Consider the following 13,348-nt stretch of genomic DNA (forward strand, 5'->3'; position numbering starts at 1 on the left):
AGCAGCGCTAGCGGAGAGATAGCAGCAAGCTGGCTACATCGGGGAGCTAGGAGCAGCGCTCAGTGGCTACATCGGGGAGCTAGCAGCAGCGCTAGCTGGCTACAGCGGGGAGCTAGCGAAGGACACCAACCGAAGGTAGCAGCGGCTTGTAACCCGAGTTTTTTACGGTAATCGCCTTCACGTTCACATTTTTAGTACATTACAAAAACACACAGGACCAAACCAACAGCTTTCTGTGAAGGAGGAATTTATTTTTGCGTCTCTGCTTCTATATTAATCTCTTCATGATGCAACCAACATCATAAAAGGTTGTTTTTGTTTAAAAACAGCAGTGTTGTCTAGAAGTGTGCTATTAAAAAAAGACTGCATTATTATAACAGCCTGCCTCTGAAACACTACCCCCCAAAAAATCTATGCCTGGAAAAAAAAAAAACGGCGTTGTGTCGACACAAACTCGGGTATTGTCCGTTATATACCCGTCCCTTAAATAAGCACCGGTGCCGTGTGTGAGGCTCCTATTGTCATGGCAGGTAATCCTCTCTCCATCCTGATTTAGTCACTCCGAGTGGTGAAAATCAATCCCCGGGTGGGGAACAAACCGCACCGTCGAACATCGTCACGCCCCGGGAAAGACGCCGCTCGTTCAAAGCACAGTGATCTTTGTTGATTTTTTTTATTTGTTTTTTTACATTTCTACCAAGCCTCCTCGCAAATAGAATATATTTCTACATTTACAGTATATAAAGCTTTTTTTTTTTTTTTTAGTAACTAGTAAAAAGAAAGAGACCGGAGACGTGAATCAAGAAGGCACAGCGAGTCGGTGTGTGAGCAGTTTGTCCACGGAGAGAAGAGACACCAGGAAGGGCATGATTGTTTTGTTTCCCACATCCTCCCCGAAGAAGGCAGCGTGTTCGCTCCTGGATTGGCAGTCGGTTTACAAATAAAACCCGCTGGTGTGCGTACGCAGCAGCAGACACAAGGCTCCGAACAAATGATTGGACTCAAACCCCCTCCGACACCCAGCAGACCGAGCGCCTCCTCTCATTCAGTCTGTTGGCGTACTTCATTAAATTACACGTCCTCTCTTACAACAAGAACATCCAGCCCCTCCCCCCACACACCACCACCAACACAAAACACAACCTGGATGTCAATATAACCGGATCATCCTCCCGTTGAATGATCCGGTGGATCCGCGGTTCACCACAGTGTGTTTGGCGGTGGCCCGGCGGGTTCCAGCGACGGCGTTTTACGCGTCGTCGTACTTCTGCAGGGCCTCCTCCAGCTTGCCCGTGATCTTCTGGAAGAAGGCGATCTGCTGCTGCAGGTAGTGCTGCATCTGCGCCTTGAAGTCGCGCACGCGGATCTGGTGGAAGTGCTGGATCTCGGCCAGCGTGGCGCAGGAGATGATGTTGCAGCGCTCGTCGATGCCGTCCGCCTGCGCCCGGTCCATCTTGCCCTCCTCCACGTGCTTCTGGCTCTCTTTCACCTTCGTCAGGGCTCCTGGGTTATTTTTTTGGGTGGGAGAGAAAGTAAAAACTATCATCAGGATACGTTTTTGTTGTTGTAAGTGCTTCATGAGAAACAATAACAATAACATTTAACTTGTTTAGCAAACTCTTTTCAACAGCAGGGCTCATACACATTGTGACCAATGGATTTCCATGACTTTTAACCAAATTTCCATAACTTTTGACCAGATTTTCCATAGATTTTGACCAATTTCCATAACTTTTAATCAAATGTCCATGACTTTAAAGCAAACGTCCATGAGCAAACAATGTGTGAAATCTGTGTCTAAACAGTAAAAAGTGATCAAATGTAGTATTTAAACTAACAATGAGGATTCAAAGCATACAGTAAACCTTAAATGACACAAATGAATGAGAGACAATAGTTTGATTAAAAGAATAAACATTTATATAGATGCCTGTATGTATGCTGCTGATATTTTGAGCCTCTTTCTTTTAAAAGCATGTTAATTATTTAAAACTCAGCGTGAATGAACGTCATGAACACATGAATATAACACATTTACACCACTTTAACACAACTTTGGGGATTTATTTTGTTCAAGGCTTTTCCAGGCCTGGAAATAACCATTTTTTAAAAACTCCATGACTCTTCCAAGGTTTTCCATGAGCGTGTGAACCCTGTAACAGGAAAGTGAATCTACGGCCTCGAGGTGATTCGCTCTGAAGCTGGACAGTAAATGTATAACTTCAGGGAACCGGCTGAAAATAGCTTTTCGATGAACAGTTTGTTCCAAACTCCCTGAGAACCGGAGCCACGTCTGCGTCTACGGTTCGGGAATGTGAGGGGGCCCGGCTCTTAGAAATATCTATTACAGTATGCCACTCCATCGGCCCTCTTCTAAATAAACCATTTAAGGGGATTTTGCCGGCAGTTTGATTCCATCTAGCAGTGATGGACTGCCATACAACGCAACGTGAGCGAGACGCAGCTCTAGTTTAATGCTGATGCCACAGTAGAGCCACTCACAGAGAGCTGGGAATGAAATAAGAGTATATAAGATATATAGTTTGAATACTGCTGTACATGAACGATGCTGCTGATGTCCGTAGCCATTAGGAAACAGTACAAAGTCTCATTTACAAAGCCTGAAAAAGGGACCGTCCAGTTTGCCTAGTTTGGGAGATGTCGGCCTTCTCTCCAACACACAGGCACAAGATGGCGCTCGGCTTCAGGCGCTCAAAGCGCCAGTTTAAAAAGAAAACCTCAACGGCGGTGTCTCTTTTCATAAATCACGACCGCGTTGCTGAAGCTAATCCACCTTGTTGTGAGCGGCTTCATGTAGAAACAACGGCTTAAAGAAAGTTATATATGTCTCTTTTAAGTTAGCTTAGCTTTAGCTGGCTACATTTGCTACGGCTGACAAAAGCGACAGGTGACATTTGTTATTTGTAGAAATCAAGACACAAAGGAGTTCATATAAACACGGAGAACTAAAGAGAACTAAAGTTTATACTCTTTCGAGGAAGTTTCATTCTGAAATACATGTTCCCCTCTCAGCTGGTTGCTAATGAGTTCAGCTGTTGGACGGGGCTTTTGGTCGCGAATATAAATAAAGCATGACAAGGACTTAGAGAGAAACTCGTAAAGTAAATCCAGGATATCTGAGAGTTTCACCTCTACCAGGAGAAAGAGTTGTGTTTTTTTCACACGTATGAACACTGTGAACTGACTCCGCTGCACTGCTTTCCAGACAGACGCTTCCACGGGAGCAGAAGGCGTTGGGCGAAACCACCGGCAGCGGATTTTCCGATGACTCAAAGCAGCTGATATTCTCTGACAGAGTCATGGAAGAAATGTCCCGTGTGATGAGTTAAGAGCTGCAACGCCAGAGAGAAACTGACAGGTTGTGTGACCTTCTGGGTTGATCTGTCTACTTAGCAGTGTTTACACGTCACGGCTGGAGTCAAAGGAAAGAAAGAAGAAAAAACATTCCTCTGGGCTTGTGTGCTTACGCGCTGACACAGTTACTGTTTTTCTAGGAATTTCTGCTCGTCACAAATGATTTTCACAACCCTTCAGTTGATTTGTGGGCCGACGAAATCAGATATGAAAGACGCGGTTTCCCTCATTTTTTTTTTATAGGTGAATTCACTTTGTAGGATCGATGCCCTTAAGCTACGGTTTATACGGTTCATTTTGGATAAAAATTAGATAAATAAACGGTATTAGCACTCCCCTGGAGAGGCACAAGGTTAGTTTAAGTTGGACTTAATAATAATTGTAATAATCGTGTATGTTTCAACCTGCTGCTAACAGAAAGCTAACGCAAGAGATGGTAACAGAAGGCTAACACAAGAGATGGTAACAGAAAGCTAACACAAGAGATGGTAACAGAAGGCTAACACAAGAGATGGTAACAGGAAGCTAACACAAGAGATACTAACAGAAAGCTAACGCAAGAGATGGTAACAAAAAGCTAACACAAGAGATGGTAACAGAAAGCTAACGAAAGAGATGGTAACAGAAAGCTAACACAAAAAATGGTAACAGAAGGCTAACACAAGAGATGGGAACAGAAAGCTGACACAAGAGATGGGAACAGAAAGCTAACACGAGAGATGATAACAGAAAGCTAACGCAAGAGATACTAACAGAAAGCTAACGCAAACGATACTAACAGAAAACTAACATGAGAGATGGTAACAGAAAGCTAACACAAGAGGAAGGTTAAGGTAGCTAGCATAAGTGTGGCTATGTATGTATCTATGCTATTCACGCTAGAGTAAGCTAACAATTTTCTAGTTTATGCTTTGCACAGTTCATAGGTTGGTTTTGGAATGAATAAAACATTTAAAATCATCAGTCAAAGTGCAAGACCATCTGTGGAAGGGGTACGCCACAGCTTTACTGTATATTACTGGATATTAAAATAAAAAGACACAGTTTTCGGCCCATCTCCACTCGGTCTGCCCACTTTGCCTTCTGGCAGCAGCTCCCTCAGCCGCAGTTTAACCCAAACCTTTGAAATTCCTTCAACGCACAGCAGATTGGACGCAACAGAAAGAGAGGCATGAGATAACTCGGGGAGCGGAGAGAGAGAGAGAGAGAGAGAGAGAGAGAGAGAGAGAGAGGGAACAAACACAGCTGTCAAAAGACTCTACTAGGAAAAGGTTCTAAAAAGGTGTTTGTTTACCATTAAAGGTCTCTCTCTCTCTCTCTTCTTCTCTCTCTCTCTTCCTACGTTTTAAAAGCCTCGCTAATGGACTGAGGGAGGAAAGGTTGTCGCCATGGAGACTTTATGAAGAGAAAAAAAAAAAGCCCAGAGTTCAGTCCGAGAGCAACAAGGTGTCAGCAAACTGTGACATGCAGACGGCCACATTGTTGCCTCTGAACTCTGTTCGGCCAATGAGACGCCGAGTCTGAGGAGCGCCGCAGACGGACGGTTTTTTCTTCTTCTTCTTCTTCGTTTCCTGAACCATCTCTCGCTCAAAGAGGAACTGCACATGTCAACGTGTTCCTTAAACTAAACGATGCCGCCACTTTGTCTGGTGTTCAATTTTTTTTAAATGTCATGGTTGAAAATGGCACAAAATAAAAAGGAATCTACTGTCGGTTCACTAGTTCATGTTCTCACAGAGTCTACGACTGTTTGGGACTAATCTCACGTCATGAGATCCTCAGACCCACGTCCTCGTCTCTTCCCACTGTGGATATACGTTTGTTTGTTTTTTTCTTACTTTTTAACTCTCTGGTCCCAGCTCTCTGGTCCCAGCTCTCTGGTCCCAACTATCTGGTCCCAACTATCTGGTCCCAACTATCTGGTCCCAACTATCTGGTCCCAACTATCTAGTCCCAGCTCTCTGGTCCCAGCTCTCTGGTCCCAGCTCTCTAGTCCCAACTCTCTAGTCCCAACTCTCTAGTCCCAACTCTTTGGTTCCAGCTCTCTGGTCCCAGCTCTCTAGTCCCAACTATCTGGTCCCAACTATCTGGTCCCAGTTCTCTAGTCCCAGCTCTCTAGTCCCAGCTCTCTAGTCCCAGCTCTCTAGTCCCAGCTCTCTAGTCCCAACTCTTTGGTTCCAGCTCTCTAGTCCCAGCTCTCTAGTCCCAACTCTTTGGTCCCAGCTCTCTGATTCCAGATCTCTGGTCCCAGCTCTCTGGTCCCAGCTCTCTGGTCCCAACTCTCTGGTCCCAACTATCTAGTCCCAGCTCTCTGGTCCCAGCTCTCTGGTCCCAGCTCTCTGGTCCCAACTCTCTGGTCTCAACTATCTGGTCCCAACTATCTAGTCCCAACTCTCTGGTCCCAGCTCTCTGGTCCCAGCTCTCTGGTCCCAGCTCTCTAGTCCCAACTCTCTAGTCCCAACTCTTTGGTTCCAGCTCTCTGGTCCCAGCTCTCTAGTCCCAACTATCTGGTCCCAGCTCTCTAGTCCCAGCTCTCTAGTCCCAGCTCTCTAGTCCCAACTCTTTGGTTCCAGCTCTCTAGTCCCAGCTCTCTAGTCCCAACTCTTTGGTCCCAGCTCTCTGATTCCAGATCTCTGGTCCCAGCTCTCTGGTCCCAACTCTCTGGTCCCAACTCTCTGGTCCCAACTCTCTGGTCCCAACTATCTGGTTCCAGCTCTCTGGTCCCAACTCTCTAGTCCCAACTCTTTGGTTCCAGCTCTCTGGTCCCAGCTCTCTAGTCCCAACTATCTGGTCCCAACTATCTGGTCCCAGTTCTCTAGTCCCAGCTCTCTAGTCCCAGCTCTCTAGTCCCAGCTCTCTAGTCCCAGCTCTCTAGTCCCAACTCTTTGGTTCCAGCTCTCTAGTCCCAGCTCTCTAGTCCCAACTCTTTGGTCCCAGCTCTCTGATTCCAGATCTCTGGTCCCAGCTCTCTGGTCCCAGCTCTCTGGTCCCAACTCTCTGGTCCCAACTATCTAGTCCCAGCTCTCTGGTCCCAGCTCTCTGGTCCCAGCTCTCTGGTCCCAACTCTCTGGTCTCAACTATCTGGTCCCAACTATCTAGTCCCAACTCTCTGGTCCCAGCTCTCTGGTCCCAGCTCTCTGGTCCCAGCTCTCTAGTCCCAACTCTCTAGTCCCAACTCTTTGGTTCCAGCTCTCTGGTCCCAGCTCTCTAGTCCCAACTATCTGGTCCCAGCTCTCTAGTCCCAGCTCTCTAGTCCCAGCTCTCTAGTCCCAACTCTTTGGTTCCAGCTCTCTAGTCCCAGCTCTCTAGTCCCAACTCTTTGGTCCCAGCTCTCTGATTCCAGATCTCTGGTCCCAGCTCTCTGGTCCCAACTCTCTGGTCCCAACTCTCTGGTCCCAACTCTCTGGTCCCAACTATCTAGTCCCAGCTCTCTGGTCCCAGCTCTCTGGTCCCAGCTCTCTGGTCCCAGCTCTCTGGTTCCAGCTCTCTAGTCCCAGCTCTCTAGTCCCAACTATCTGGTCCCAACTCTCTAGTCCCAGCTCTCTGGTCCCAGCTCTCTGGTTCCAGCTCTCTGGTTCCAGCTCTCTAGTCCCAGCTCTCTAGTCCCAGCTCTCTAGTCCCAGCTCTCTAGTCCCAACTCTCTAGTCCCAGCTCTCTGGTCCCAGCTCTCTGGTTCCAACTATCTGGTCCCAGCTCTCTGGTCCCAGCTCTCTGGTCCCAGCTCTCTGGTCCCAGCTCTCTGGTCCCAGCTCTCTAGTCCCAGCTCTCTAGTCCCAGCTCTCTAGTCCCAGCTCTCTAGTCCTAGCTCTCTAGTCCCAGGTCCACTAAAACCACTTGGCGCCCGCCGGTGCATGAGATACACAAAGCTTCTGGGTTAACATATTGGAGATACTACGGATTACAGCATCACTCCTCCACGCTGACCCATGAGGTCAGCTGCAGCGTCAGGCTGTGAAAAAAAAGAGAGAGGAAATCCTCCCCGTGTGGACGGAGGCGGCGGCCGGCCCTCCTGGACTCAGTCGGTCGGCAGCGGCTTCAGCTCTTACATAATCCCCCCCCCCTTCTCCTCTGTTACACAACCGAGCAATGCCTGTGACCTGAACAGCCGGAGGCACCCCCCCCCCCCCTCCTCCCATCACGTCATCCCAACATTTAAACGGCCCGTGACAGCAACACGGCAGACAGACCCCCGGCAGCGGCGGTGCCGAGTCCGAGACGGCTGACTCAGCAGGAAAGACACAACGTCTTTTGTGAGCCGGAGCTTTTCCCTCTAACTCGCCGGGTCATTGTTTTGTCTGCTCGATAGATTCAAGTTGGCGAGGGAAAGAGGAAGGGGAGGGGGACGCGGGCGTGAACACGGTGAAAAGCTTTCCACAGATTTTCATTACTCACTAACTTCATCCTAAATACATCACAGATTCACCGTCGCCATCTTTGAATGACGCCATCCTGAAACAGACATTTGTTAACTAGAGGATGTTGTTGTGGTCGAGTTCATCGGTGTGCGTGCGCTCGTGCTTGAGGACGCTCGTACTGCTTAAATCAGCCCCGACGAAGACTTGAAGAATAATAATGGATTTGATTTTATTTGATATAGCGGAAGCTAACGCTTTACACAGGAATCACTCACAGTGATGAGAGGAGCTACCACGCAAGCTAGCCACATCACGACTATCTGACTTTCATACAGCGTAGTCGCAGCTACACAGGAGCAATTATAGGGTTAAGTGTCTTGCTCAAGGACACTTTGACGCTGGCCAGCGGGGGCCAGGGATCGAACCGGCGATCCTGGGATTGGAGGACGATCCCTTGACATGCTCTTCAAGCAGGTTTAGCTAACTTGCTAACATGATAAAATGCCCTTGTGTAAAGTCAACTTCACGTTTCTTCCTCCCTCCTAGAAGGAAACACTGCAGGCGACATCAATATTACATGTTTGCGTAACAGGAGCAAATGTTTGAACAAGGGCGGGTTGCGTTTTCGATATTCGCTCGACAAACAAGAGATGTGACCGAAAAAAAATGTTTTTCACACTCTCCCCAAAGCGCTGCGCTTTAAACGCTTCCTCTTGAGCTTCACTAGCCCTGAAAGAAAGAAAGAAAGAAAATGAACCGCTTCTCTGGTTGCTGGCCACAGTGAGCTCTATCTTTGGGCTGCAAACAGCGAGCTCTTTACGAAACACCCCTCGCCTCCCTTCCTCTTTCTCAAGAGCCTGAAATAAAGCAGAAACAACAACAAAAACCCAGTCTAGGACTAAAATAACATCATGGCCAGGCATACCAGAGACGTGAAGCTCGATAAGTTTTCTGAAAGCAACACCAGGTGTGATGTCGATATCGCGGGCCTCCCCTCCCCCGCTAATGGCTAACGGCTAATGGCTAATGGCTAATGGAGCCCCCCCGAGGAGCTGGCGGTCGATGGAGCGATGTCCAGCGTCCCTCCAGGGGACGGCTCCCATTTCACTGGTTATTTCCAAGAGGTGGAATAAAAACCTGGGGAGGCTTCTTCCTGAAGAGCGCAGAGGTGATATGAAGGGATTGGCTACTGAACCGGGTCGGGGGGGGCCTGCGGTTTCACCTCCTGAACCTCAAATCTAGATTATCGCGAGAGTACAAGCCAAAACCGGGAGAGAGGAACGTCACCAGTCTGACCTCGGGGACAGAGGAACGCCGATAAAAAATGTCGGGAAAAGGGGCAGATAAAAGTATCATCTTCACACAATGACACGCGAGAAACAATTCAGTGTTCATGGCTTCGTAGAAAAATAAACCACACCTGCTCGGACTGAATTAGGAATTCAGTCTTCGCCGGCATAAAGATAAGGAAGAGATGTACACGTTAAAAAGGAAAATAAAACTGAACTGCAGGAGCTAAACGTCCTGCGTCCACTAAAAAAAACACACACAGGAGTTGAGTTTCAACATATTTTTCATGCCGGCGCCTTCGGACCTTCTTATCTGTGGCATCAGGACTGAGCTCGTCACACCTTATTGTCTGCCTTATTTGGGCTGTGTGTGTGTGTGTGTGTGTGTGTTTGTGTGTAAGTGGGGGTGAGCTGAATTGAGCTGACTGGAGACATTTTTTATCAGCAGCCTAAACAGAGTCAGTGTTTGTAAAAGTGATAAACTGAGTTGTCGTCAGACCGGACGTACGTACTCGGTGATATACGGGTCGTTTCTTATCTCCATAACTCTACCGGCAGAGTGCTGGCATGTAAAAGTCTACATAGGAAGAAGAAATATGATCACATGTTAACGCTTTATTAGTGTTCTTTCTCTCCTTTACTGCAGAATGAACAGTCAAAAGGAATCAAAAGAAATACTCTCAGCGACACAAACCCAGAGTTATCTGATTAAGACGATATTTTTTCTACAATTATGTAAAGTGAGATGTAAAAACTGAATCTTCCGACAATATTTCCTCAACCTAAATATTTCACATCAGTATTCCTGACAAATTGAGTTACTATGAGCTTGTTATTCATCAATTTCGACGCCTCACACCTGCATCGCGGCGTGTGGTTTCCTCGCGATGTGATCCCACTGAATAAGCTGCCCTTTAAATCAATATATATCTACAAGTTAGAGCATCATCTGAACATTATAGGCCATGGAACGAGAAGGATGAGGTCACACTCCATCCTCTGTGCATATGAAGCCTCGTCTTCCTGTACGGTGTCCTACGTGGCTCAGATCCAGACTTGTCGGTTGATCATAAAGAGATGTGATCGACTGGACTGGAGGGGCACAACGCCCCGAACGCGTGTCCATGAAGCACATTCATGTCCGAGCCCACACCGATACCCTGAAGGGTGTCACACGAGGTTGGAGACAACCCGAGGCAGCAGCATGCAAAACGCTGCGTATTTGTTTTGCAAAGTGCCACGAGATTATTATTAGTATTTTACCTGGAACCCGACAGCTTCCCTTAGCAATTCAAAACAACGAAAAAGCCACTTTGATTGTCTGTTTTCCAGCCCGGCAAACACAGCACACAGAGCCTCAGCTAAACTTGTGGTGCAAAGTGAGGTTCGGGGACCAGATGTAGACCACATGTACCATATGAACATGGTCGTTTTGGATTTTAGTTGCATTTTTCCTCTACACCTTTGTGAAGTTGTGGGTTTACTACTGGTCTTGTCTTTAGTGTCATTTTGCAGCAGGTCTGTCCGTGAAAGCAGCTTTACAAAGCAATAAACCAAGTGTGTGACAGGTGTGTGTTTGTGTGTGTGTACCTTTCTGCACGTGGATGATGTCCGGGTAGTTGGCCAGGTGTCCCTGGTACAGAGCCAGCAGATCCATGATGGGGTCCAGGTCCTTGCCGGGCTGCTCGGCGAAGAACTCCCCGACGGCCTCGTAGGCGTCCCCGGTGAAGTTGATGGCCTGGTTCAGGCCGGCGGAGTACGCCTGCTGGTCCATCTCGAAGGCCTGGCCGAGCACCTTGAAGGACAGCCCCACTTTCTGGTACTCCTTCCGGAAGCCGGCGATCTGCTTGCGGGCGAACTCGTTGGCGGTGGCGCTGAGCTGCAGCGCGCCGTCGTCCATCCGCTTGGTGAAGGCCCGGAAGCCGTCGATCTTGCTCTCGACCTCCTGGAAGTCCAGCGGCGCCGCCGGGGTGCTGATGGTGAGGAAGAAGTTGGCCCCGACCATCTCGTCCTTCTCCGCCTTGCGCTTGCCCAGCTTCCAGGCCTTCTCGTCGGCGCCGTTGCAGCGCAGGAAGTGCTGGAAGACGTCGCAGCGCGCCAGCACCGGGTGGCTCGTCATGTGGTTCATCCACCACGCCAGGCCCTTCCGGCGCTTGGAGATGAAGTCCTCCTCGAAGCGGCCCGTCGCCTGCTTCTCCGGGATGTGCGGCACCGAGATGACGGGGAACTTCTCCACCAGCCGCGCGTACAGCCAGTCGAAGTGCTTGTAGCGGCGGTTCACCTGCGTCTGCGTGTGCGTGGGCGTCAGCTTGTAGGAGATGTAGCTCTTCATGCCCTTGAACTTGGTCATCTTGGTGGGGTCGTCGATGGTGCACCCGAACGGGTACGGGTTCTCCTGCCACTCGGGGCCGTGCGGGCCCAGCACCACGCAGATCCTGTCCCCGTCCTTCACGAAGCCCGCCGCCGCCTCGCCCAGCACGAACGCCTCGCCGCCGGACTTCACGAAGGTGGAGAAGCGGTTCAGGTTCCTGCTGACCGTGGCGGAGCTCTTGGCGTTGCCGCCGCCGCCCCTCGCCGTGGAGGAGCAGGACGTCGACACCCGGTACGTGGACGGCCCGTTGCCGTCGAAGTCGTGGTACCTGCCCGCCGCCGTGCCGGGCTCGTCCGCCACCGTCGAGCTGTCGTCCCAGTCGTCGTCCCAGTCGTCGTCGCTCCCGTGGCTGATGTGCTGCTGCTGCTGCTGCTGCTGCTGCTGCTGCTGCTGCGAGGGGGCCGAGGAAGCGGCGAAGCTGGGCGCCGAGGGTTTGTTGGAAAAGTTATCGACTTTATTCGTGGGCTGGTTGGAGCCGTCGAAGCCTCCAGGTGGGATGTTGGCATACCGGGAGTCCGGGTAAGTGTCCCCAGATGTGCCAACACCGCCCCTGCTGCTGCTGCTGCTGCTGCTGTTGTTGTTGAGCGCGACGTCGTTGCGCAGGACCTCCACGTAGGACGCGGGGAACAGCCCCCTCTCCCCGCGGCTGTTCGTCCCCTCGAACCAGCCGTCGATGTCCTGCTCGCTGTACAGGGTCAGCACCTCGTTCTCCCTCACCGACACCTCCCCGGGGTTCTCCGAGTTGAAGTCGTACATCGCCCGGGCTCTGAGCGCCATGATTCGCGGAGGGAGCGAGCAGGACAGCGGGAGGGGAGAAGGGGGGGCAGCCCGGCTAAACAACTACTCTCCACAACTCCGCGTTCAAAACTTCTCGCAGTGAGAGAGAAACACACGCACATGCACGCACACACGCGATAAACACACACACACACAAAAATGTTTATATCCCTTCTTCCTGCCGGTCAAACATGAAAGGAGCGCGCGCGGTGTGTTTTTTTAATCCGGAGGTCGCAGCGCGTGCCGCTGCAGCGCGTGTATATCTATCTATATATCTATAACTCTGTACATCTATTACTCTATGTCTCCAGCAGCAGCACCGGTCCGCTGCTCCCTCCCTCTCTGATCCGTGTCGGACGCTTCTGCCCTCGCGCGCCGCTGGCTGCGCAGCGAGCCCGCGCGCCGGCCCAGGCTGGGTAGTCGAGGGCGGAGCTCCGAGGTGCCGCAATCCGCCCAGACAACACGAGTCAAGCCGCAAGCGAGCGCGACGACAGGAGCGGAGCGCTGTCCAGGCTGTTGCTGCGTGGTGAGCGTGTCACACCCCACAACAACAACACTACACGGATACACAATAATCAACACAACACAGGTACGCGATGACCAACGCGTGCCACGCCAGCCTGGTTGCCCTGTGAGGACCGGTTTGCTGCATTTGCCTAAATACTGAAGCACGTGGAGCACAGGGCTCTGCCACACACACACACACACACACACACACACACACACACACACACACACACACACACACACACACACACACACACACACACACACACGCACACAAAACATATGGTCATTGTATTATTGTCTATGGTCTTTGTATTGTTGTATAATAATGATTGACACGTTCATGTGTACTGTCGCTTTAAGGCTGCAAATATGGAGGCGGAGCTACTCTTGGCCCAGTCATGGGTATAATGGGTAGTTTTAATCTATAGGAATGCATCATCATTTATTGGTTTTGTATTAGTAATTAATTTCTGCAAAGTACCAAGTAACTAAAGATATCCACAACCAACGACACAAAGTGCAGTGAAAAAAAAGTATTTACCTCCACAATGCATCTTAAGTGCACTTGGATTGATTTCCTATATATATATATATATATATATATATATATATATATATATATATATATATATATATATATATATATATCAATATTATATATTATTATATTT

General features: G+C 49.6%; 1 protein-coding gene across 1 annotated transcript; it reads right to left on the bottom strand.

Annotated features, from left to right (window-relative positions):
• Positions 1-247: 247 nt before the first annotated feature.
• On the bottom strand, positions 248-12,503 carry snx18a (sorting nexin 18a). The gene is made up of 2 exons (XM_068566260.1): positions 10,610-12,503; positions 248-1,503 (listed from the first exon to the last, which is right to left on the bottom strand). Exons 1-2 carry the CDS (start codon positions 12,165-12,167, stop codon positions 1,250-1,252), a joined length of 1,812 nt encoding a protein of 603 aa, XP_068422361.1. The 5' UTR covers positions 12,168-12,503; the 3' UTR covers positions 248-1,249.
• Between the last annotated feature and the right edge of the window lie 845 nt (positions 12,504-13,348).

The sequence above is a fragment of the Clinocottus analis genome, unplaced genomic scaffold, assembly GCF_023055335.1.
Source record: "Clinocottus analis isolate CAN_PGR_092001 unplaced genomic scaffold, fCliAna1.0.p SCAF_7, whole genome shotgun sequence".
NCBI lineage: Eukaryota > Metazoa > Chordata > Actinopteri > Perciformes > Cottidae > Clinocottus > Clinocottus analis.